This window comes from Martes martes (genome assembly GCF_963455335.1).
Source record: "Martes martes genome assembly, chromosome: 3".
NCBI lineage: Eukaryota > Metazoa > Chordata > Mammalia > Carnivora > Mustelidae > Martes > Martes martes.
The window spans coordinates 64,579,861-64,607,079 of NC_137890.1; the positions used below are offsets into that span (position 1 = coordinate 64,579,861).

At 41.0% G+C, this 27,219-nt stretch overlaps 1 protein-coding gene across 1 annotated transcript in view; it reads right to left on the reverse strand.

The window, feature by feature from the left end:
- Window positions 1-10,638: 10,638 nt before the first annotated feature.
- FREM2 (FRAS1 related extracellular matrix 2) overlaps window positions 10,639-27,219 on the reverse strand; it is a gene marked incomplete at both ends in the record, with an annotated part of 150,466 nt that continues 133,885 nt past the window's right edge. The window contains 9 exons of the mRNA XM_080799201.1: window positions 10,639-11,151; window positions 12,837-12,983; window positions 13,193-13,380; window positions 14,240-14,366; window positions 15,340-15,474; window positions 15,571-15,698; window positions 17,106-17,210; window positions 18,715-18,907; window positions 26,313-26,644. Coding sequence (XP_080655327.1) covers window positions 10,639-11,151; window positions 12,837-12,983; window positions 13,193-13,380; window positions 14,240-14,366; window positions 15,340-15,474; window positions 15,571-15,698; window positions 17,106-17,210; window positions 18,715-18,907; window positions 26,313-26,644 — 1,868 coding nt within the window. The remainder of the gene's footprint in view (window positions 11,152-12,836; window positions 12,984-13,192; window positions 13,381-14,239; window positions 14,367-15,339; window positions 15,475-15,570; window positions 15,699-17,105; window positions 17,211-18,714; window positions 18,908-26,312; window positions 26,645-27,219) is intronic.

A 27,219-nucleotide genomic window follows, 5' to 3' on the forward strand; every position in this document is an offset into this window, starting at 1 on the left:
ATTTCCCTCTTGCCTTTCAGGTTCTGGAAGTGTGGGGGCCCACTGGAGTTTTTCATCGTGTCCAGGACTCTGAGAGCATGCACACACATGCACACACGCTCCCCACCCATCTCACGCTCCTTTTCACTGCACACGGACGTCCTATATAACATTCCCAACCCACGCCCCCGGCTCTGCTTGTATCCCCTCCATATGCTCCCCTTGCACACATCCTGTCAACATATAGATATTAACTACATATAAATGTAAAATAGGGATCACATTCTGCCTTTGTTTTTTTTGTTTTGTTTTGTTTTGTTTTTAAAGATTTTATTTATTTGTCAGAGAGAGAGTGTGTGAGTGAGCACAAGCAGGAGGAGCAGGAGGAGGAAGGGAAGCAGGCTCCCCGCTGAGCAGGGAGCCCGATGCAGTACTGGATCCCAGGATCCTGGGATCATGACCTGAGCCAAAGGCAGATGCTTAACCGACTGAGCCACCCAGGCATCCCTGCCTTTGGTTTTGTAACCTGCTTTTTTTCATGAGACCGTATCATACTTGGTATGAGTTCTGCACAATTCACAGTTAATACATTTTTTAGTAGATTCTAATGACTCTCTAACTCTAGCACTCATTTTTAACTCACTGAGGTTCATAATTTTCCTGAGAAGCTAAATACTTGCATTTTAACAAAAACTGGGAACAGAAACCGATCACAGCTCATTCACACCAGCCAGAATCTGAGGTCACACCATGCAGATGCTTAGCCAGTAGTGACCATACAGCTGAGGAACAGTGAGTGGTGCAGTGACTGACCACACACTTGGACACTGAGGGTCACCTGAGCCGGCAGTTCCTACATGTACAGGGACATTTTGTGAGCGCACTTCCTACCCTATTCCAGAAACCCACACTTATTACTTCTTCTGGTTTCCGCGATTGCCCTGAAAATGCAAATCTTTCTTGTCCATGTACACCAAATGCTAAACTAGTGGTTCTCCCTGAAGGTCGTGGTTCTCTCACTCACTAGAAGCTCTTTTCTGAAACACACAGCCTGCTGGCATGCCCCTAGGGCCATCCCGCTAGTGTGGGAATGGGGTGTGAGAGCTGTATCAGAATCTCTGGGGCTGTATGGAGGTGTTTTCTGGTTCTTGGGGGTTTTTTTTGTTGTTGGTTTTTTTTTTTTATTGTGTTTTCCATTTTTTGGAAAGATTTTATTTATTTGAGAGTGTGAGAACATACATGAGTGGGAGGGGAAGGGCAGAGGCAGAGGGAGAAGCTGACTTCCCGCTGATCAGGGAGCCCGACAGGAGGCGGGCTGGATCCCAGGACCCTGAGACCATGACCTGAGCCTAAGGCAGAGGCTTAACCAACTGAGTCACCCAGGTGCCCTGTGCAGATGTGGTTTGAAAGCTCTCTGGGAGATTCAAATTACTCTGTCCCTCCTGCATTGTCTCATTAATTCTTCAGCTTGCCATAGGTCATTTATTATATCAGTTACTAAGGGCTGGCTAAAGAAATCTCTGAGGGGAACTATTTTGGGGGGTAAATGGCATAGAAGAATCAAGGAAGGTCATGGCTCTCCTGGAACGTGACTGCCAAAGACTATATTCAAAACACAATCATCCCCACCCCTCCTTAGGGTGAAGTTTGTTTTTCTTCTGGGGGAGGGGAGCTGGAAGGGGGGGCAGGGCCTGCAGAGGAGGAAAATAGCGAACAACCTCTTAGAGAGAAGGAAGAATCCGATCTCTTTAGACACTGGCCTGGATCATAGTAATCCCCAAGCACAGAATACCCACGGGTGTTTTTCCTGCTTTTCCAGGCAGGGACCACAGTCCCCAGCTGCCCCAAGCTTTCATTGCCCTCCAGATGCTGGGCCAATACAATGGGATTGCACACACTGGTCCCTGGGTGTGTTTGGCTGTGCCTGACCTTGGAACAGTGATCCCTGGAGAGGTGATCTCTTTCCAGAGTCTTAAACGGGAAATGGTAGCGGAGGGGCAAAATCCCCCTTTGTTCTTGCTGTAATCCCTGCCCTCCCCTCCCCACAGGCCTAATCAGCTTCTCAGCCTTCCAGCCTCTCCCTCTCTCTCAACCTGCCTTTCCCACAACCCTTGGTTCTAGGATAGGTAGGTTTTTACCAGACCTTTCTCTTCCTGTCAGGACTTCCCTTACACAAAACTTGGCTCTGGTTTTCAAAGTCTTTGTTCTTACTTCTCTGATTTTGGGTATAATTAAATACCCTGGGGTCTAGATAAAAGATCCTGGCTCTTCTTCTGGAGTTTACTTTAACTCTGCCTGTAAGATTCAAAACTGGCTAGCCAATTCCTAGAGATTTGTGCCATTCATAGGCACACTAAACAATCTAGAGCCCCTATCCCAACTGCCCTCTTTATCTGCCTCCCACACTATGGGCTATTCTCCATCTGCCCATCCCCCAAAGGCCAGGTACCAGACATCTAGGGACAGCCCTATGCCCTAGACCCCATTGGAATTACTCAAATTGGCTAATCCTCAACCTGTTTATCCCTCCTTGGCTGTTTCTGCCCATGGAAACTACAAGAAAGGCTCTCACCCACACTTTCTCTTGTTCCCTCTGCCCCATGACTGCCCCTGTTGCATCCGTGTGTGTGGCCCTTTTTGTGGAACGTACCAGCTCCCATTGGAATCTGTGAGTATACTAAGCTTTCTTTTCAATGGCCATTGTTTCTTGATCCTTTGGCCTTGTCATATCAGCATAATAATAAAACTTACATTTAAAAAATACCAAATCATGAACCTGGGATTCTCGTCTCCATGGAGAAAATACTTCTCTCTAATTCAGCTACTCAGAGCAGATACCTGTTGTTTTTTAAAGATTGGTTGATTAGAGAGAGAATGAGGAGTAGGGCAGAGGGAGAGGGGGAGAGAGGGTCTCCAGCAGACTCTGTGCTGAGCGTGGAGCCTGACACGGGGCTCGATCTCACCACCCTGAGATCATGACCTAAGCTGAAACCAAGAGTCGGATGCTCAACCGACTGAGCCACCCAGGCAGCTCAGGGCAGTCATCTGTTTTGATGTGTATAAAGTGTCTCTGAAAATAATACACTGTGTAGGTCATACCCACAGAAAATCATATGTCTGTAAATTACCAACAAAACTTCTTTGGGGCCACTGCCTTTGAGACCTTCTCTGATCACACTTGAGTATCACCAGTGCCTCTTGATTTAGTGGTCTCTTTAGAATTCAAGCCAAGTGGTGGTGAGGTGTGCAGGTAGATGGGGCTTCTGTCCTCATCAAAAGGGGCAGAAACGTGTCCGGCCACAGCCACTGTATGTTGTCACGCAGCCTATGTGTTTTGGACTCATTGTCTTCTGAATAGTTTCAACTCTGAGGAAATCCTAGGAAAATATTTGTATCTCTTTATGCATACGCACTTCTCCAAATGTTCTTCCCCTGTTGAGTACTCTGTATCCTCCCTGACCTGCCTCATCTTCCTTTGGATATAATCTTACTCTGCCCGACCGCCTTCTCTATCACCTTTAACCACTTTGCAATTAGTCACATTTAAATTTCCAGGAGGAGATATTAGCATCTTGAAATGCTTTGCAGTCTGTAGGGAGCAGGAGTTTCAAAAATTGCTATCGATCTTCCTCTGCAGCAGTGTCCTGGCATGGCTGCTGGGTGGGGGCTTACGATTGGGAATCAGTACTGTGTGGGTTCAGATTGGCCCAGCTCTGTTTCTGATCATCCCCCTGCCCCCAATCAGGTCTGCCTTCACTTATTCTGGTTTGGGGACTTTTCCCTTAAATTGGGTGCCTCTGGGGTGATTGTGACTTTATGGCAGGGAGATCTTATCTCCCAGTCAATACCCAGGTGTGGCTGTATCAGGAATCTTCTCTTCCTCCATCCCCTTTCCTAACTTCCTGAAAGCCAGGTTTTCTTCCTAGCGGCTTGGAAATTTCCTAGCACACAGGCTCTTTTCTTTTCTTCTCTAGTGAAGATGGATCAAGCTCCTCATTTCTGTAGCTGATGACAGCTTTTCTGCTATAACACGGCCATTTCCTCCCCCAGTCCCCCACCCTACCTTCTCTTGTGTATTTGGCCCTTTTCTTGGGATTATCCTTCAACAGCTATAAGAGGCTGTCTTTGCCTTTCCTTCTGGTATTAAACAGTGGTGGCCACCTATTAAAAATCTGATCATATAATAAATCAAATGATTACTGACTTGAGTGAAATTTACATAAAGGCGACTGGTCTACCTTGTCGGGGCAGCTCCCCAGCAATGGATTCATCCGTTATTAGTTGATTCATCCTCATTAGTGCAGCTGGGCAGGATTTCACACCTGTAGTAGGATCTAGACACCCTGCTCCTGGGACAGATTTACTCGCCTAAATATGTGGTTTCCTTTAAGCATACATTGCCACTGACAGGCCTCTGGCTGTGTCAGCACCTGCTATACCTGGTGAGTAATTGCTAAGATCCTGTGGGTTGATCCTGGAAAGGAGCTGAAATACTTTGCCACAAGCATCAGAGGAGTACTGGGAGCACAGGTCCCATTCTGGAAGCCTGCAGGAGTGTAGGCTTCAGACCTGGAACAAAAGTTAACGGACACTCATTGCAGACTACACGAATTCTTGGATTTCAGCGTTAATAAAGTTGAAGAATGAACCACAATAATTTGACCGTGTTAACAGATTTATATTTATATGGGCTTTATTTATATTAAACATGTGATATATTTCGAAGGAAAACAGTGGTAGTTATGCAACACAAGTGGCAGCAGGAATTATTTTAGATGTGGATAGAAGACTGAATGGCTCCAAATTATTGGCATAGTTGGTTTCCCGGGGATAAGCTTCAATATCCAGCAAACATGAAGTACCCCAGTAAATAAACAATAACAACAAAAACTAGACCCTGTTTGTTTTTGAAGAATTCCCATGGGAAAATCACAAAGGCCATTAAGCTTTGCAAATAATTCCATTACACACAGATATGTCACTCAGTGGCTACATAAATATAAATTTACTGAGTTTTTGGAGGACTTTGGGGAAGGAAGTAGGCACTTAATACAATTATCAAACACACAACTCCTTGTCCAGGCTGAAGTCTTCTTTCAGAGACAAATGGGCTTTAAAAATACCTTGCCAAAAACTTGAATTCCTGAAACCACAGAAAGAGACTCAGCTTTGTACTTCTTTTTGTAATGTGCTTAATTTGGGCCCTTACAGAAATTATCTTTTATTCTTACCAGTAATTGCTTTTCTATATTTTAAGTGGTTTGTATTACAATGCTCTTTATTATTAATGTTAGTTCTTAAAAACTCACATTTCTCTCTTTTCTTTCTTTTTTTCTAAGGCACAATACTGACAATTCTTATGAGAAGGGATGATCCAAACATTGGAAAAATAAATATCTGTAGTAGAGATTCACTTAGAGTATTCAAGGAATCACGCAATCTGGGTAGGCAACATCTGGCTAATAGTGAAAGGAACATTGTGCATTTAATAATTACAATTTGAAACACTTCAAAGCTGTTAACATTTTAACAGTTTTTTTGTTTTGCCATTTATTTCATTGCAAAGTATTCAATCATGCAAAACAACTTCATATATGTGATCTCTGGCCTTTTACTTTTGCTCAATTAAACCCTTAAAGGGATTTTTGTGTGTGTGTCTTAAATGTCAGTGTTGAACCTTCACTGAGAGAAAAATCAAAGCACAGATTGTCATTACATTATTCAGTATGATGCTTTTGATCTTTTGAAGGGAGTTCTTTCCATCAGCCAAAAGCCTTAACATTTTATAAAGAAGGGACACTGCACAAATGCTGGGCTCACTTACTAGCTTTCAGATGAAAGAGAATGTTAATTACTTAGTGAAAATGGCAATGGTTTCCAAACTAAAAGGGAAGTGTTACTGGAAGAATGATAGACAAATATCAGAGAAAGAAAGAGCCCTAGTCTGTGCCAGAAAGGAACCAAGGAAGGAAGAAAGGAAGGGAGAGGAGGGAAGGAAGGAAAGAGGAGATGTCATTGCTACAGCAGCATTTTGGTTTCTTCTTCTGGTTGTTGCTCTTAAGTAAAACGTAAAAAAAAAAATACACAGATACCAGCAAAAGCTAACAAATGTACTTGAAAGAAAGGGAAGAGAGCAAAACTGTTTAAAGGCTGCCAATTCAATATTCTGATTGGTTTTCCCGGTACAATTAAATTTGAGAGAGGCTCACATTAGTGTAGTTTGTTGTATCAACTTTAGTTCAAGAGAGAACTAGCTTTCTTTTATCTAAGAAGTTTCTGTATAATCCTCCCGGTGAAAACTGTAGGAAAATGCTGCACACTTCTATTTTAGAATCTCTTATTAAAAGCAAAATAACTACCCAAATCTTGATCTTCCATTTTTAACACCAAAAGAGAAATAGACAGTGAGGGAAACTTTGAACCTGTGGATGGTATTTTCTGAAAATTCTTGTCATTACCACGCCAACACTGGAATCAAGTCGAAGAAAAATCTTAAGGAAACATAGTAACCTTGAAACTAATGTCCAAAAAAATCCCACAATAGTATGTTTACACAAATGACCATTCTGTTGACTTGAAAATCTCCATATGGACCATCTCAGTTAAAACTATATTTAGGGTCGTCATTTTCTAGAAATGAGATCTTTGGTTGTTTTTATACGCACATGTGTCTGTAATGTGCTTGCCAGATACTAGTTGTACTTCTAGTGCTGTGCCAAATTACACATTTCTAAGCCATGGCTGTAGGACTGATTGAACACCTAAGCCCTATTCACCATTTGCCCTGCAGTTAGTAAAGACACCTGTCTTCTCCCTTTTGTTATTGCCCTCCTGGCTAGAAGAAATGAAAGAGTTTCAAAGAATCAGAGCTCCTTTGCTTTTAAATGAATACAACTATGTACATTTCAAATTTGTAAAACATTTGCATCTTTGAAGATTATTTTTTCTTTTTCTTTTAAAGGACTAAATTGGTTTCTAAATCAAAACTAAATAGGTATTTTCAAAATAGCAGCAGAAATCAAATTTCCAACCTTAAAAATTTAAATGTCATTACATTTTCCTGTTATTGCTACTTTATCGTTTCTCAATCTAGGACTATTTTAACCTTTAGAGTGGATTTATATGAGAGGCTCTATGATTTTCCGCAGGTCCATTTCCATTTTTTAAAGTTGACCTTGGAGTTGGTAACCTGGAAAAGACTTAAGAGGTATGATGACCTGATAAAGAAGTTGTTTGCCTCTTATAGAACTAGATCCCTTGTACTTGGTCCTTCATGTCACAAATGCTATGCGGTAGAATGGCGGAGGAATTCTAGTTGACCTCTATTTATACTGTTCAAACACTGTGGATGCTTGTGGGAGGGTGCACTTCAGGAGGTGTTGGGGTATTAATGGATGGGAACAAGAATTTATGTGCTATATCCCATTCTTGGAATAAAGTGGGCCTGTCTTCCAATAAGAGGAAAAGAATAAGCCAGACTACCCACATCCCTGCAATGTACCCTTTCTGTGTAGATCTGTGAAGGGCAATTCCATTAAATCATTGATCTGAAATATTTTACCTTAGATCTGTGATCACAATGACCCATAATGTGGGATTCTTTTAGAGCAAAAAGAGTGGACTCCACTGTCAGTGCTCTGGAGAGTTTTAAGTTGTAGTTCACAGACACGCCTGGCTTGTTCTTGTTCCAGGGCAGAACCCAATGCAAATGCTGATCCCTCTGGTCTAAAGGACGAGCCACATTTGGTTAGAACCTGCTGGAGACCAGGGAGGGTATCTTGGTTTCTGTGTAATCTCTCAAAGTGGTTAGTCCTAGGTGAGCATTTAGTAAATGTTAACAGAGGGAATGAATTGGGATAAATAAAACCACCATTAAAACCATAATTATGTATTGTAATGCTTTGTGGTTGGTATGCAGGGAGAGCCGCTAAGGCTTCATATATATTTTTGTGCTTTGGGTTTTACTATGTGATACAATTTCCGTTATATAGCTTTAATTAGGGTCAGAAGCTACTGGGTATCTAAGGAGTTATTATAGCTTATATCCCATTGTCTATGGGAAGTTATTTTATGAAATTGTTCTGATAATATTAGCATAATTGTCTAAAAACAAAATATTGGGGAAAAGGGTCTGTTTTATTGAACAATAAAACATTTTTGCTGATCCTTTCTTTCCACTAAAAAGAGTTTTTTAAGATTAATGTATATAAAATCACACATTAAGTAAACAGATAAAAAGAAGATGCTGCTGAAATCCAAGCACTCTACACTTGAGAAAGCTATATCTGCCTATTTTCCACAGACTCTCTTTTCAAGGGAAAGGAAGAGAAGAGAAAGGGGGAGAGAGAGAGAAGGAATGGGTGGAGAGGAAGAAACGTCTCTTTGTTAGGAAAGGATAGACATGTTCTGTGTTTTATCAGCCCTCCAATTCATATACGGCAGTCTCATTAGTAAAACTCCCTGCAGAGTAAAATTTGATATAAAACCAGTGTGGCCCAAAGGTTCCAAACAGACTTGTCGTAATGAGGCTTCACTATATTACTATATTACTATTTTCAGTGACAGAGATGCTCACGACTGCACGAGAGTCAGGCTCTGAGGCATCTAAACCACTGAAGGAACATAAAGTCAACGGCTAGCACTTGCTTCCACAGTCTAACTGAATTGAACCCAGCGCTAAGTTATGAAAAGTCCACACGCTAACTGAAGCTGCTTAACTCATGCTGGTTCCTAGACAAGTTACAAGGTAGCTAAAGAAGTAGCAAAGCACCTGCCAGAAGGCAAAGCAAAAGAAAAGGGGATAATGATGAAAGCATTCATGTTTACTTGACAAATGAACTCCCGGGCTATGCAGTACTTAATATAAGTCCTTTGGGGGGCCCTTGAGCTATAGGGGTGATATCCGTAAATTCCCCAATGGAAGGAGACTCCAGTCTACCATATTCTTTGAAAGACTTTGAGTGTGAAGTGCAGAGCTGCCCAAAAGGAGAGAGGCAAGCATTAGACGCTTTTTACCTCTCAGCACCAACATAGATTCCTTTTTTCAATAGAGATGGCCGGTGCCCATGGACACCAGATGAGATCTATTCCACTAGGACGTCCAGTGTGGCCAGGCTGTGGACAAAAGTGAAAAGATTCCAGGCAACACGTGAGGGTTAGTTAGCCCTTAAGTACAGTTCTTTTTCTCCTGACCCTATTTTTGTTTGAAATACATTCACTAGCTTTTGGGAGATTGGTCACTGGACTACTGACATTTTCCTTCCCTTTCCAACGGAAATTTCTGCCATTTGGGGAGAGTCTATTTTTTCAGAAGGGTGATGGGAACCTTGCCAAGCAAGCTCACTTAAGTCTCCTGGTTTTTAACACTGTGAGCAGTGTCGCACCGTATGTTTTCAGATACTGAGAGGGACCTCGCTGCGTCAGCTCACTGAACTGGAGATGACAAAGAATGCTGCTTTCCTCCTGGATCAAAGAAGGTTGTGCCTCCAAGGCCATCTCTGGAATGACAGGGGCAGAGGCCCCCATTTTTAGCCCAGAGGCTGATTAGAAGGTTAATGAAATGTCCTATGGCTAATTTAAGTTCTGGACATTGTTGTGTGATTATGCTCCTCTGAGGGTTAACCTCATGTATCATCTGTCAGAATGTTCTTTATTTCCATGATGTAGAAGAGGCACTTTGGTTAAACCCATTATTTAATAAATACCACTTTCCCCCTCCACCACCTGTAATGATACTTCTCATAATTTTGGATTCAATACTGCAAATATCTAGGCTCAGTTCTTACAGAACATTGTCTTATAAATGTGAATCTAACTCTAGCATTTCTTCATCATCAAAACGCCACCAACCCTCTCATTTCCCACAAATGTTGAGCACCCATAAGATATACTATCATGGAAGAATTCAACTATTTCTCACTATATAACAGGAAAGTCTTTCTTCGACAATCTCTTCCAGACTTAACATATTCTTTGGTTTAATTTAAAGTTAAATAAGCAAGTAAAACAGGGAGGCTCTGATGAGGATGAGAAATAATTCAAATCCAACCTAGTGACTTCCTTCCCTCTATCTTTCCTTCCGTTCCCTCCCATGTAGTAGGAAAGGTGAATGATGGGTTGAGCCACCCCCGGTTATAATTCCATGCTGTCTCCACCTATTTGAAAACTTGTCATAGTAAACAGTGCGTTTATCATTCGTGCAGATGATCCATGAAAACCTTTCTAGGAATAAACTGTTATACAATGAATAAACAATGTGATAATTGCACCTTCAAGATTCATGCTCATATAGCAACAGGAGACTCCTCTTCAACTTCTGAGAGAGTCTGCAGCACCTTGGAATAGATTTGTCTCCACTGTTTAGAGAAAAATGCCTAAAATGAGAAGTCCATTCCTGGCAGTCCATGGGTGGCTATGTGTATACACGAATACATTGTTGCTGCCTCTGGGGCCAGAGGAAAGGCATGGTTTGTGGTCTGCATTTGTTCTCGGATGCATGAAAAAGTAGACAGAATTCAAATCCAAGTTCATTAGTACAGTCAGGTCCTCTGAGCAGCTTCGTAACAGAAGTCCCCAATTCCCCGGCACTGACAGAAGCATTTGGGTTTCCATCGTCTTTCTAAGGCACTGGAGGCCAAGGCTGAATCCCAGCGACGCTCTTCAAACCTCTGAGCTGTCTCCCTGGTGGCTCTGTCGGGCCATCATGGGCTTGCTACTGCCTGAGCCTTTCAGAGCGCCCTTCCTCCTGGCACCCTTCCTCCTCCTGCACATCATCACTGTGATGGCAGTGAGGCAGAGGGTGAGGAACCCCACCGCGATGCTGCCAACGACTGTGACCAGGCTGACGTCAGAGCTGGGCCGGTTGAGCTCACGAGGGAGGACGCCATCAGGAGGAACTCGCCCCTGGGGGACCTGCTTCCTGCTGGTGCGGTCCAAGGCAATGTGCTGGATGTTGGTTCCCCGGTTGTTGTCAGCACCTATGTCCCATGCCAGCGGGGGTGGGCTCCTGATCTCCCTCTTCTTCCGGCTCTGGCTCGTGGCCTCTGGCTTCCCTGGAACCACTATGGAGTGGTGCTGGTACTCGGTACTTCTTTTGCCGATGCCTCGATTGGCGTTGTCTTTTGATCTTACCGTGTAGATTGTGTGTATGTACCATTCCCGACCCAGGGCAACCTAGAAAATGCAACTCTATTTGTTAGAAAATTAAATACCACACCGACCTAATTCACAACTCCTGCAAGAGAAATTAATGGCAGAGACAATCACTGAGAATTTACTCTAGACTGCAGAATTAATACACTTCACATTTTTTTGTGGGTAGTACGTGCAAGGCTTTATGTAAAGGACTCTAAATATTTTGTGTGACTCTCAAGGGAGTGTGTGCCAGTAAATCTTCGGCAATCTGTGACTTGCTGCCATAGAATGTCGGAGCTGTCACATGGTTTTAACTTACTCATCTGAAAAATGGGTAAAGAAGGATGTACCAGTTACATAACGTGCCAATGTTACTCAACCAGTTAGTGGCAGAGGCAAGACTAGAACCCAGATGTTCTGACTCTCAGGACTCTCTTCTAGTACATCTGGCTGCATATTTACATAGAAGGCCATAGAAAAGGTCCATTTTTCGGCTTTTCTAGGGCTTGTGAAAAGAAGGGAATTTCTGATGGCTCCCTGAAGCCTTTAGGATTTAAAAGGAGTTTAATGCTTTGAGAATTAACAGTGAAAATCATTTTAAAAAATTATTCCAAGTAGGGGCACCTGGGTGGCTCAGTGGGTTAGAGCCTCTGCCTTCAGCTCGGGTCATGGTCCCAGGGTCCTGGGATCAAGCCCCACATTGGGCTGTCTGCTCAGCGGGGAGCCTGCTTCCCCCTCTCTCTCTGCCTGCCTCTCTGCCTACTTGTGATCCCTGTCTGTTAAATAAATAAATAAAATCTTAAAAAAAAATTATTCCAAGTAACAAATATGCTTCCTTAGGATTCCTTCTTTAGGATGAAGACAGTACTGTGTTTGCAGCCCCTCCGGTGTGGACAATTTTCAGGAAATTTCCTAAAAGGTGTACTTGCCCCTCCAAGGATTCTCTGTGGAAACACAACTCTGAATTTGTCTCATTTGTCTGCTCTGTGTTAGGGTCGCCCGTATTTTTTTTACCATCCATCGCTAGGCTAGGATATTCTGTCTTGGTTTATAAAGTCTTTGAGAATGGAGATTTATGAGCTGTGCACACTTCTTTTCTGAAGCCAGCAGTTCAAACAAGATCACTCTAATAAAGATGGTCATGAAAAGTCAACAGGAAGGAAGTTTTGAATAAGAAAAGCAGAGTTTCCGGGGCACCTGGGTGGCTCAGTGGGTTAGGCCTCTGCCTTCAGCTCAGGTCATGATCTCAGGGTCCTGGGATCGAGCCCCGCATTGGGCTCTCTGCTCAGCGGGGAGCCAGTTCCCCCTCCCCCGCCTGCCTCTCTGCCTACTTGTGATCTCTTTCTCTCTGTCAAATAAATGAATAATATCTTAAAAAAAAAAAAAAAAGAAGAAGGAAAGAAAGAAAGAAAGAAAAGAAAAGCAGAGTTTCCAAACATCAGACTTAGATTTCTATTCTGGGCTGAATAAGGGTCTTCATTACTCATAGCCTTAAAATGAAGTGAATGCACTAATAAAAATAATAACAACTGGGGTTTACAGAATGCTTACCAGGTGCCCACTATGGTCCTGTGTGGTTTACCTGCATTACCTTATTCAATTTTATGATTACTTATGCAGTATTACTATCACTGCCCTTTAATAGAAGACACCTGGATCATCCCAATATTAAGTAATTTGCATGTGCTCACAGAGCTGGTGTAAGTGGCTTATTACTGGCCCACCTGAAAGAGTGGTGTTGAGTCGACTTTAAAGCCATCGGATCCAGGCTGATTCACTAAGAGAATAGCTTCAGGGTCATCGGCTGCTAGCTTGGCATTAAACAGGACATTTCCAAAACTGGTGGCTTGCGTCTCTGGCTGAGCTTTGTCCTTTAAGCAATAAAGAAAATGAGGAGTGCTGTAGATAATGCCAACTTTTGCAAGTACAAAATGGTTCCTTTAGGTTTGTGCAAGTACAGATGACCATACAATGTCACCATTGTGTTTCATTTGAAAAGGTGCTATTGTTTTTAAATACCAGATGAAAACATTGAGCTTTGAACATCTACCTAGTTCACTGTTTGGGGCAAAGCACTTACCACAATTTTAAATCTATATAAGAGTGAAGGAGAGTCAGCTAAGCAGCCGTATTCTGCATTCGTGGGACTGTATTTGGGAACATAGCCGTCAGCTCCAGTGCACAGAAACACCTTCTCAATGCTGCAGTAAAAGGAGTCACCCAGATTCTGGACAGGATCTACCATGACACGCCCGTAAATGATGTCCCCTGAAACAGATACGTGGAAGTGTCATTTCTGTTATGTGGTAAGTCCTGTCCACGTGACTCTGCAAACCATTGGTGACAATAATGCTCCCTAGGGAGTACTTCCTTCTTTTCCTAATCTGCCATCAAATATTGGAAGACTTTCAGGATGTCACCCACTCCCAGGCCTCAGGTGAGACCATTCTGGGGACGGACCACAAGTGACTGCAGATTTATTGACTGTCCCATGCTCAGTCAGTAGTGGGAATAACCTCAAGGCTTGGTCTATAATTTAATATTCATAATTCCACTGTGGTTTAAAGCCCACTTCATATAGATAAATTACTTGGCAGGATACAGACTAATAAAGTATATAGAAAAGAAAATATTGATAAAAAGCTGAGTTGGCTTTATGTGATTTTGAAGGAGAGTTTGTGGAAATTCCCTCGCAGTCAGTCATCTGTTTCACAACTACTACTGAACTCCCACCATGCGTGTTAGGCATTTTGCTAAGTGCCAGGAACACATCACTGAGCAGCACAGATATGACCCTCACCATGAGGCACAGACAGTCAGTAGCTGCAGTATTTGAGTCTATGCACCTGGAAAGAAGATTCAAGAAAAGAAAATCTAGATTGGTTCCAAAAGTCACTTAGGTAAAGGAAACAGAGATTAATTTCCCCAGAAGAAAAGCCATCTAGTAACATATATCCAATTCTAGTGGCCCTAGCCATCCCTGACAAAGTGGTGAAGACCCAGTAATATTCTCAAGAGTACACCAGCACTGATCATCTCCCCTCTTAAACATGATCCCAATAAAGCAAAGCACAACAGATGCAGCGGCAAGCAGACAGAGCGGCTGTCTCATTTGTGAAACGGGTACCTTCTGCAAAGGCAACATCACTCTCTTGCCCAAATCCCATGGATCCATCAGATAGCCAGAGACTCTTCTTGGAGAGGAGGTACATTTGGGTATTCAAGCTGAACTCAGCTGCCACTGGATCACTGACCTAAAACCAAGTGTGAAAGCTCTGTTACGGGTTGCCAATTGCCCTGGCGGTACACAAATGCCTTATTCACAGACACACACATGGGCCGTACGTGCACATGTAGATGACTGAAGACTGCACTGCAGTTTTCGCATCCGACCAAACTAACACGGGGAATTGTAACCCTGGCTCTGCCCTTCATGAGAAGGCGATACTGGCGAGGTGAAATGTTTTGACTGGGACGAAACAGCGTTCCTTGAGTTCTTTTCCATTGTTTTCACAGGGTATATATGGGACTTGTACTTATCATGTTCAGTGCGGGGCACTGCACTTAGTATTTGTCCTTGGACAAAAAGTGCCATCATATTTCTTTTACTATATAATGGCAGTTAGGTACTTGGAGATGTCATGAACTACAGGATATTTATTTTCCTTGAAGATCAAGAACGAGGCAAAGACATACAGAAGAACTCTGGGGAAAACCCTCAACTCTCCAAGGCAGCAAACTCCAGAAGGAGAAAAGATCACATAAGAAGAAAAAATAACCCTTGCATACTCTTCAACTCTGGATTTTATACCCTGAACCAATGACAGGTGAAGGGTGGTTCTTTCCTCCTTCCTTCTTCTCTTGCTTCCTTCCTGTCTGACTTCCTTTACTCTCAGCAAGCAAGAATTAGTAAGTCACAGTGTGAATTTCTTTTTCTTTCTTTCTTTTTTTTAAAGATTTTATTTATTTGACAGAGATCACAAGTAGGCAGAGAGGCAGGCAGAGAGAGAGAGAGGAAGGGAAGCAGGCTCCCCACTGAGCAGAGAGCCCGATGCGGGGCTCGATCCCAGGACCCTGAGATCATGACCTGAGCTGAAGGCAGAGGCTTTAACCCACTGAGCCACCCAGGCACCCCCTCTTTTTTTTTTTCTTACTGATACAAGGAAACCACGACCTTCATGAAGTGGGATTCGAGAAGTCACCGGAAAGCAACCGCAAGAGACGCACCTGTTGGAACCTAATGTCAAGGTCAAAGGTGACAGGTTCTTGAGGGTTGCAGGTGACTGGCAGGCGGTACTCTTGGTGCGATGGAGTGGTGCAAGGCAGCAGTTTCACTGTGTAAGTCCCTGAATAGTCACGTACCTTTAAGGAGAAGGGAGGACATTTAGGTTTTCCCTTTAAGGATCTGAGGTGTCATCCAAAGCGGCAGAAAAGGAAAGTTGAGTCTGAGTCACTTACTGCAAAGTCAGACATAAAGCTCCACTGCTGCACGGGCTGGTTATAAGTCGGTTCACTCCTGATGAGGCGCAGGGAGAAGGTCAGGCCTGGATGATCAGCTGACATGATCATTGAGCTCGTGAAGGATGCTAGAAAAGTGCCAGTAAGAATAATGGTAGAGTGGCTGTAAGAGTGCATAACAGCTTAGGGTTTTCAAAGCACCCAATCGTACATTGCTTGCTTTTATTCTTAATATTAAGCCTTCAAAGCCCCAGTGTTGGTATAATTAGCTTCATTTCCCCCCCTTGGAGAATGTGGGCTGAGGCCGATTATAGTGACTCTCCCAAGATCACACAGTTAGGATGTGTGCCTTCTGAGTCCTAATTCAGTGCTTTTCCCACTCTATGATTCTGTGAAGAGATAATTGTGCAGAAATGCGCAAATAGTCCAGGGCGACTTTCCAGGGAAGGCACAGCAGTGCAGTAACAGCTGATGTGAATGCATTTATTGTGCACCGAAGCCTTGAGCTCAACTTTAGTCTCTTAGCATCCGCACAGCGGGGCAAACCCAACTTACAAACGGAACCTAATTTTAATTAGATTGCCTGCAATTGTGTCTAAACAAAGACTCAGTTTATTAGAAAGGTAGACATGTGGAAGGGATCTGTAAAGACCCAGAAATCCTTATTTTCCAGAACTGTCAGTTACAATAAAGCCAAATAATTCTTTTTGGGTCAGTATGTCTTGTAGTTCAGCCTCATAAATATACAATGAGCCCTCTTTCACTTCTGAATTTTGGCCCTATTCTTTCCTTGCTTAGAGCTCAAACCCAGAAAACGGAAGGCGGGAGAAGACATGGATTGAACTATGTTCCCCGCCCAATCTGACAATAGTTGGCAAATGGGCAAAATATGCAACACCAATTTAGTGATATGGAGAGTCAAATAAAAAAAATATTTCTAATGGGATGTCCTTTATATTTAAAAAAAGCTTGGGCATTGGACTTCAGTGCCTGTTTCCTCATTGGTATTTAAAGCACAGCATGTTGCAGTTAGTAAAATGACACAGCAAATCTTTATTAAAGGTAATTAGTTAACATGTCTGAAATGTAAGTATCATAGTACAATGTCACTTCCACCTCTATTATAAAGGTTTCTCACGGTATCCAGAAAACAGCTGTGAACAGAGAAGTCCTTGCTAAACAAATGACTTCAAATTCAACTTTGTATGCAACAGAATTGAGGCAGAGAAGGGGACTGTGGTTGTTATGCTCTTTATCTAAAGAAAACTCCACTTAAAATGAACTCAGTAGAGTTTTTGTTTAAATTTACTATCATTTTGTATTTTCTCTAAAAGGCTAGGTTGATAATGATGAATTTGTAGCTTATGAGATGTAGCTGAACAATTATCAAACCCTCCTGCGGATAAGTCACATGGACAATTCCCTTGACATTACGGTTTAGAAGCTGGTTTCAAAGCTCGTCAGGTAGCCTGCGGCCTGGAATATCTTGTGTTCTGTGGTGCAGGGAGCGGCTGCTGGTGGATAACAGGGCTTACCGGGATGGGACAGCACGAACAGACCATGGAACTGAGCCTCTGTCTTGAAGTTCACCACCAAGCGCCCCTCTTCACCTATGCGCATGCTCGTTGGGTAGAGAGAACCTACGTGAGCAGAGTGCACAAGAGTGGAAACACTGGTGACCAGGGACTCGTTACATGCAGAATTTCTTTCAAATTTGAATTCAGATACGTCTCATCTTTAAGCATTCTAGCCAAAGACTGTGATCAGAATTCTGAGTGATAAGACAAGCACAAGTGTTTTGTTTGTTTGGCTTTGTTTTCTAATAAGAAAAGGTGTCAAGAAGGGAGGCGAAATAGAATCTGGTAACATGAGTGAGGTCAATATGAAATAAACAGATAGACAATATGAAATAGATAGAAATAGACAACAGGCCAAGATTTTTTTTTTTCCTTGAACGCATTAGTCTACATAAATGACGTTGTAATTGAGAGACACAGTAAAGTTGTTAAGTTCTGAAGATTTGGACATGGAAGTGGGTTGGTGTTCTCCAGAATGATTCCAAATTTTACAGACTTAATAAAAACTCTGGAGGTTTTCCAAAACTTTTGGCAGTTTGACCAAAGTTGGTTCCAGGGACAAGAAGGAACCATGAGATCCTTATGTAGAACTTGAGAACCACAGCATGGATCCATATTAAATCTCCTTAAATATACACTTTCTAAGGCAAGATGTGTAACTAAAACACTGAAATATAAAATAATTTAGAATGATCACTCAGGGTGATCATATAATCTTTCACATAAATTTAAGGCAATCTTAAATCTGTTTACAATGGCAAATTTTGAGACACTGTCAATAGTATTTTCTCTCTGGCTCATAAAAAGTAATGCAGGCATGATGCTCAGATAGGCATGGAGCCAGAACAATAGCATGTGTCTGAAAAGAAACTATTCATTCCACGAACAGATAAATTAGCTTTATGCTTGTAGACTTTGAATTATTATTCTGATACAGAGATTGAAAGAAAGTTTGGCAGGTGCTTTCAGGCTTAGGAGTTAGTTGTATTTACCACTGCTGTTCCAAAACATCCAGCTAAAATATTACAGGATGATAGAAATTTAGAATAAAAAGAATATTAGCAGTTCTAGTCTACCCCCGAGGAGAAACTGAGTGCCACAAAGGCTAAGCAGTATGTTCAAGATCACAAAGCTAGTTGGCTGTGGAAGCCAGAACTAGAAGCCAGGATCTATCTCATTTCAGAAGAAAAAAAAAGCATACATTTTTCTCTTGGGTTCATTTCTTATTTTCATTTGGAACTTCCTCTATACATTTTCTAGAACCTAGGAAACATACAGCCTATGTTGTGTAACGCATAAACAACGAATCACCTGAAATGGACTGTCAAGGTTAAATACCCATGAAATGTTTATGATATCTATAACAGTCACTTGTTATACAAAATTTGAGGCACTGATAGGATTTCATTAGTTTTTCCATGACAAAATGAAATAATCTTAAAATACTGAACATAAAAATAAAATTTATTGAAAGTTGCTTCTATTATTTATTTTGCTACAGTAAAAAAAAAAAAGTCCTAAGTAATTCAAATAGATGAGAAAACTCATTTTCCAAATTATTACCCACCTTGGAGTTCAGCTTCTGGTGGGCTGCCAATTCCATCATTCCACAAGATGGCAGTGTCATACACAAAAGTCAGGCGGAGTTCTGACTTCAAGTCAAAATGCTGCCAGCCTCCTACCCCAACCGGGGAATGGAACACGTAGGAAACATACAGAGGCACTCGAAGGGTCACATAGGACTGCACTAGATTTAGGACCTAAAACAATGAAATTGCATCTGTCAACATGATTCGGTGTTAAGTGGAGAAGCCTAACTTTTTTATAAGCCACTTTCTCCTTTCACTCAACTAGAGATTTTCAGCGACCACTGAGGTAAGGAAATGACAACATTTACACTATTGTCCCTGACCGAATTTTGGAGAAATTAACTAGTTGTTACCATTACCTTCCTTTGCAACAAAGGATATGTGGCAGCAGTCTTGAAAGTAAATTGCATTATTTTGAGTATATTGTACCTACACAGTCCTTTTTGTTCCATAACAGCTTTAGTAAGATATAATTCAGTGATTAAAGTGGACAAACCAGCAGTATTTAATGTATTCGGGGAGAGGTGCAACTTTGACCACAATCAATTTTAGGACAATTTCATCACCTCCAAAGGGAATTCCAAACCCGTTAGAAGTCACACCTTCATTCCTTCCTCTTCCCAGCCCCAGTAGCCACTAGCCTATTTTCTGTCTCTCTTTATTTGCTAGTTCTGCATATTCCATACACATGAAGTCATACACTATGTGATCTTTTGTGACAGGCTTCTTTCACTTATGTTTTCAAGGTACATCCATGGTGCTGCACATTTCATACATTTATTTCTGAGTAGTATCCCACTGCATGCATATGCAACACATATTTATCTGTTCATCAGCTGATGTGATGGACATTTGGGTTACTTCCTGTTTTGAGCTATTATGAACAACACTGCTATAAGGTACTTTTAAATTATTACATAAAGGAAGACAGAATAAAGAAAGATCTAGAAGCAAACATGTTGAGTAATGACATGTAATACTTAATATGTTGCAAAATTAATTAGTTGAAATGAAGAGACTTGCTTTGAATTTTATACTTTCCTTCTTCACATATTTTGTAGGAAAGTTAGGAGTAGTGGAGGATAAACTAATATTTATTTATTGAGCCTCTAGGCTCACAATAAAAACTATTTAATATTTTTACTCTCCCCCATAATTATATTTATACGCATGTGTGGATGGCTGGCTGGCTGGGTGGGTGGATGGATGGGTACATGGATGGATGGGTACATGGACGGATGGAAAGATGATGCATAGAAAAGGAAAGAGAAAAATTAAGGTTCAAAGAAATAAAGCAAATTCTTTTTTTTTTTTTAAGATTTTATTTATTTATTTGACAGACAGAGATCACAAGTAGGCAGAGAGGCAGGCAGAGAGAAAGGGGGAAGCAGGCTCCCTGCTGAGCAGAGAGCCCTATGCGGAGCTTGATCCCAGGACCCTGAGATCATGACCTGAGCCGAAGGCAGAGGCTTAACCTGCTGAGGCACTCAGGTGCTCCAATAAAGCAAATCCTCATAGAATTCTTTAAGCTTTCTGAATGGCCCTGCCAGTATTAGAACCCAGTCTTTGGCCTCTGTTTTTCTACTCTAACACACCTCATTGCACTCCAAACAAAGCTGAGTACAGTCCTAGGATTGCCTAACCAACATTATCATACTTAATTCTCAAAATAGCTCTGCAGAAGATCTGGGCAAATAAAACTGTCTTTTACGCAAGAAAAGATGGACTTAGGTCAGATCATACTCTTCAGAAGTTCCAGTTGGGCTTTCTCATACCATTATTCTCTTTTCACATTGAGGTGGCAATAGGGATCATACACACATGTTAGTGAATAACATAATGAATGATAACAATAATTTATCACTTTGTCATAGAGTAAAAAATAAACACCTTAAGTCCCAAAAAAGTGATGACCTGAATTGTCAACAAAAATATACAAAAAGAATACCATCATCCAAGCAAATCATTTGATTGCTAGCTGTGTCATAGCTAGCACTCCTCATCATCCGCTAACTCAGCTAGCAGAAGAGGGGCTTTGCAATCAAAGTCCTCAGAGATAATATTTGTTAAGGGTCAATATTATTGCACTCAGTTAAAATTGATCTTGTAGCGCAATTTTAGCACTCAGTGTAAAGAAGAGTGATCAAGTCAATGTATATGCCCCTGAAAATTAAGATTAATATTTCATCCTGTGGTTTTAATAAACCACCATCTTTTAAAAATTAGGCATTAGGAATGAGTTTCCAGTTAAACTGTCTAGGTGCTAAAAATTTCTGCCAACATTATACTCTATCAAATGTTACTGAGTGCACTATTTTAGAGAGAACTCTTAATACTCACTTCCTATGAGTTACTTGGCATAAAGTTCCCTAATTTTTATTTTCTTTCTTGTGGCAACATAGAGTTTGACCATTTCTGGACATGAGATCAGCATCTTATTGCATTTTCTTGCTCTTTATGGCCAGGCCTTCTTTGTTTGCTTGGAGCTTCTGTCTAGAGTAACTGGTGCTAATGGAACAATGTCAATCATCCAGGTCGCCTACCTGCTCATTCTTATAAAACTGAAGAACACAGTGCTGTCAATCTAACTTCTGGATATCACCTTAATGAGCACTTAGTTTTCTTTCAGCCTGTGTCACAGGATGTTTTTAAGGGATTCGTTTATTCTAAAAGAAACAGATGTTAAATCTGGTACACTGCTCTTAAAGCAATTGTGACACAACAAAGGAGATTACATGTCCTTACAGATGTTTGAAGTTTCTTCAGCAAAACCAAATGGTACTTTAAATTCCGTATTTAAAAGGAAAGTATAAAATGCAAGATTTCTGGAAAACCTAACAGTGATATAAGTTTGTACTACTACTGCTTCTAGTACTACTACTATTGCTACGAAGTGGCTAATAATGGGCAGCAAGTCTATATTTGGGGAAGTACTGCCAGCTAAAAACACAAACGAAATTCACTGGGCTGTGTCAGATGGGTAGGAGAAGGGAAGAACAGGAAAGAAAATGAATATGCTAAAAGAGAAATTACACACAGAATATTGTCTAAAGTGGGGACTAGTGTTGAGGTAACTCACAGTAAGCTGAATTCTTCACTTATTTGGGCATCCAGCTTAAGCTATCCAGATTCAGGGGGAGACGAACCATGAGATACTGTGGACTCTGAGAAACAAACTGAGGGCTTTGGAGGGGAGGAGGAAGGGGGGTTGGGTGAGCCTGGTAGCGGGTACTGGGGAGAGCACATATTGCATGGAGCACTGGGTGTGGTGCATAAACAATGAATCTTGGAACACTGAAAAAAAATAAAATTTAAATTTAAAAAAAGCTATCCAAATTCATATTGCTTTATGGAAGTAGGCAGTATATATATATGCATATATATATGTATGTATGTATATACTGTTTCTTACAGAAGTTGGCAGTATACATATGTGCTAATGAAAGCTATTTAGATTTATTATGTTCCTTTGCAACTTTCATTTGAGCAAGGCTGTATTCTACATGTATTGAACTTAAGCCATGAAGAAGTCAGTTGGCTTGCCCCAGATTATTCAGTACAATCAGCCACTAACACTCAAGTATATAGACCAGCACTATCCAATAAAAACATGTGAGCCACACATGTAATTTAAAATCTTCTAGCAGCCGTACTTCAAAAAGTAAAGAGAAACACGTGAAACTAGTTTTAAGAATAGGTACTTAATCTGATATATCAAACATATTATATTTCAATATGCAATCAGTATAACATTATTTTTGAGGGTTTTTTTTTTTCCCCTACTAAGTCTTTGAAATCTGGCTTGTATTTTATAAGAATAACACACCTCAATTTTGAATACTCAGTAACCACATATGGCTAGTGGTTACCATATTGGGCAGCACGGACTACACTCTTCTGCTCAAGGTCTTTAATTGGACCACACAGGCTGAAAACAGAAATCATTTAAAAATATTTCACAATCCAGTTCCTACCCACCTTTATGTGGGATATGTGGTTTGTGCTCACTTCAAAGATTAAAAATTGAACTAGAGCTGTTCGAATATTATCTGAGGGCTGCCACTGGTGTGGATTTCCCACTGGTTGTAATTTCTGTTGTTCCTTTTGTTTCCAGAAAGATGTCTACATCATTAAGATGGTGGTGTTTGTGAATGTGTAAAGAAGGCTCACAAATGTCAACAGCTTGAAGTCTCAATAAAGCATGTACTTAGCTACTCAGTGGAGGACACTGTTATAACAAGTCAGAATCCTCAGCCAAGGGATTAGCAGTAATAGCAGCCTCCATATCCAGGAACACTTGGAAGAAAGAGACCTTGGCTTCTGTCCAATTACAAGTCTTTCTAAAGGCCTATCAGCTCAGAGATGCACAAAAGAGACCCTGGAATGAGGTAGGGTCAATACTGGCCCACAGATTCCTTAGTATTAAGGACAATTCTATGGGATATTTACAATAATAGAATTAGAAATTATCTAAATGACCAACAACAGAAGAATGGCTAAATGAGTTATGATGACACACACAGTAAAATATTATGTAGCCAACAAAAGTCATGTATCTAAAGAATTTTCCTTGCCATGAGAAAATGCTCACCATTGTTAAGTTAAAAAGCAGAATACAAGATGGTATAAATAACATTACACTGCTACTATCAAAAATGTGTCTGTACATTGTAAAACACTGTAAAATCTGTCTGTGTACAGTGACAGTGCAACAAGATTTTTTTTTTTAGTTCCCCAGCTTTCCATCACACTATCATTACTCTTACTTAAAAAACAAAGAAACCAGGGTGCCTAGGTGGCTCAGTCAGTTAAGCATCTGACTTCGGCTCAGGTCATGATCTCAGGGTCTTGGGATGGAGCTCTCCATCAGGCTCCCTGTTCAGCGGGGAGTTTTCTGCTCCCTCTCCCTCCCATTTGTGCTCTCTCTCTGTCCCAAATAAATAAATAAAATCTTAAAACAACAACAACAACAACAACAACAAAGAAACCACACTATTAAAAAAAAATAATTGACAAAGTTGACTAAGAAGCAACATGCTCCAGGTAGGCCACATTTTGGATTCTTCTTACAATTTCTTGTAGAGAATCTTTCTCAGAAAGTGTTAGAAACAGCTTTCAATCACAGAGAAATGCAGGGACTTGCCAATGTTTTGTAGAGATAGCTGCAGCCACTAAGAATGCACACAAAAAAAGTCAGTTCGTCATGTTGTTCCTGGGGGAAGCAATTACGAGAGAGTAAAATTTGTCTGCACCACAATCATCTTGATCTAAGGTGCCAGGTCTAGAAAAGGACTACAAGAGAGAAAGTTACGTCTATTACATACTTGGCTGGGGGTGTGCATTCTTGGCAGAGGACAAACAGACTGGGGGCAGCACTGGCTTCCTTCAGGATCTGTTGGCCAACAGAGTGGGCAACACAACCACAAAGCTGCCTGAAGACAGTTAGTCCATATTGATGGACTTTTCCCCATTTTTCCATTGTAAATTCAGAAATGTGAAAGTTTGCAAAACTCTTATGAAACCCTAAGCGGAATCTATTCACCAAGTGTCTATAAAGAAAAAGGCTGAGGTAGATTCGTTAATATGAGTATTTTTATTCTGGGGCAGGATTTTTTTCTTTCGTATTTTTTTCTGGTGGCAAAGATACACTGGGAAAGAGGAACCTGAAGAGGTAACACTTTTAAGGGCTTAAGTAACTTGCCCAAAGACGCAACGCTAGAAAACATGAGAGCCAAATTTAGGTCTGCATTTGCTGGATTCTAATATCCAAGCCCTTCCCACATTCCACACGGTCTTCCGATGGCTGTTTGGGGATTTTTATTAATCCATGCAAATTTCTGAGTATTTTGCTGCTTTTAGAGAAGATGGAGAAAATGTCTCATTCCCTTGGAGTCCAATAGTCCCCAGATGGACTCAGATGAATGACTGCCCATAGATCATCAGCACCAGCTGAATGTGTCGGGTTTCACAGCTCTGCCCTGGTGTTAAACCGATACTCAGTTACTATCTCTCTTTCTTATGCTACTACTTGTTCTATACTTTAACACCACAGGGATATAGCATGGACAACATCAGCCTCACCCTGGTTTAAATCTTGAAAGACCTGATACATCCTGGGTACCATTCAACACTTCAGTGTGTAAGCGGACTTATATGAACTCTTTGTTTAGTCCAGGTAGGACAGAGCATGACTTTTAGTTCAAATACTCATTACACTTCTCAACTACACCCAACATATTTTAAATTCTCTATCATAACTGCTAATGGAGATCTTGCTACCTTATCATTTTGACATCTTTGGTGATGATGACAGGAGTAGGGATTGTGTGTCTGTGTGTGTGCTATGTATTTTTTTTTAAGATTTTATTTTTATTTTTTATTTTTTTATTTTTTATTTCTTTTCAGTGTAACAGTATTCATTGTTTTTGCACCATACCCAGTGCTCCATGCAATATGTGCCCCTCCTTAATACCCACCACCTGGCTCCCCCAACCTCCCACCCCCCGCCCCTTCAAAACCCTCAGGTTGTTTTTCAGAGTCCATAGTATCTCATGGTTCACCTCCCCTTCCAATTTCCCTGAACTCCCTTCTCCTCTCCATCTCCCCATGGCCTCCATGTTATTTGTTATGCTCCACAAATAAGTGAAACCATATGATAATTGACTCTCTCTACTTGACTTGTTTCACTCAGCATAATCTCTTCCAGTCCCGTACTGTTGCTACAAAAGTTGGGTATTCATCCTTTCTGATGGAGGCATAATACTTCATAGTATATTTTTATTTTTATTTATTTGACAGACAGAGATCACAAGTAGGCAGAGAGGCAGGCAGAGAGAGGAGGAAGCAGGCTCCCTGCTGAGCAGAGAGCCCGATGCAGGGCTCAATCCTAGGACCCTGGGATCATGACCTGAGCTGAAGGCAGAGGCTTTAACTCACTGAGCCACCCAGGTGCCCCTGTGCTGTGTATTTCATACGTAAATATCTGTGTGGTATTAAAAGGAGTTGGTAACTCTAGAGGAGAAATAACAATAAGCTTTTAATGAAGATACTTTTGACTATATTAGTGATGGAGAAAAGAAGCAGATGGGGAGGGAATGGGGAGGAAACTAGGAAGGAGTAAAGTGGGTAAAAGGAGAGAAAGATAGAAGGTGGAAGAAGAAAAGGAGGGAGAAAAACTGGGCTGACCAATTTTAAATCTTCACTTTAGATGGCTTATGACACAACATGGACATCTGTACATATACACAATAAATGATAAAGTACACTTTGGAGAGAAATTAATATTTGGGTTTTTATAATAGCAGAGTATATTTGGAATTTACAGCAACAATTACATAGTGACCTTTTGATACAAAGATGTTTTGAGCCCATCACTAAAAAATGTGTCAAAATTTCGACATCTTGTTCCAGAAACAGACATGAATTTTCACACCACTTGTGCAAGTTTCCTCCTGTACCTAATAACCTTCGCTACCAGAATGGAAGACTAGAGTTGGGATTTAGTCTACATCTGGATACTTGAAAAAAAACAACTCACTTGTCCAGTGCCCAAAGCTCAGATGTTCAATATTCCTACCTGTCCGTCTGTCCCGATGGTGCCTCCACAGTCAGTGAGAAGTTCTGACATGTCATAGTAGCTAACAAACTCCCACAAACAGGCCTCCAGGTTCAGGTTTCGATAGAAGCGTAAGGTACTAGAGCCTCTGATAGATGAGCTGTACTGGTAAGGATGCGTCTCTCCAATTACTTCTGGATTTTTTGTAGCATCAGTTAAGAAACCATGGTGAGTCTTCACTTCGGTATAATCTAGAAGGTTGGAGCACTGGTGGTTTCCAACTCTTGAGCCATCAGGACTGAGGGTGAGCTCAAAGTTGGACAGCTCTTTAGTGGAGATCACAGGGAGCATGCCTACAAGGAATTGTGATCATATTGCCATTGTCACCAGCAAAAGATTTAGAACAATGATCATTTCTTTGTTCTCAAGAAGACAAGTGTTATAAAATACTGTACAGCAGTGATTACTATCAACGTGGTATCCCAGGGGTCCTTGGCATTTTTCAGGAGATCTGTGACATTAAAGCTATTTTCATAATGATTCTAAGACATTATTTGACTTTTCCACCATTATTCTCTCAGTACAGTGGAGTTTTTCAGAGTTATCATCACATATTGCCATAGATTGAATGCAGAGGGAGATAAAATAATTCAGCTGCCTTTTATGAAGACAGACATTATTGGTATTTTCAAAATGTAAAAAAAAAAACAATAATTTTTTGATTTATAATTTAGAGCTATTTTCCTAAAAGTATGTTTTCCATGTGACTATGTAGTAGATTATCTTTAAATGAATGAAAAAATGAGTACTTAATAATTATTTAGTTTTGATTTTAAATCCAGTCCATATTTATAGATATAACTCATAAAAACAATGGGCCTTTGAGATTCTAAATAATTTATCAGGATGTCCTGAGACCAAAATGTCT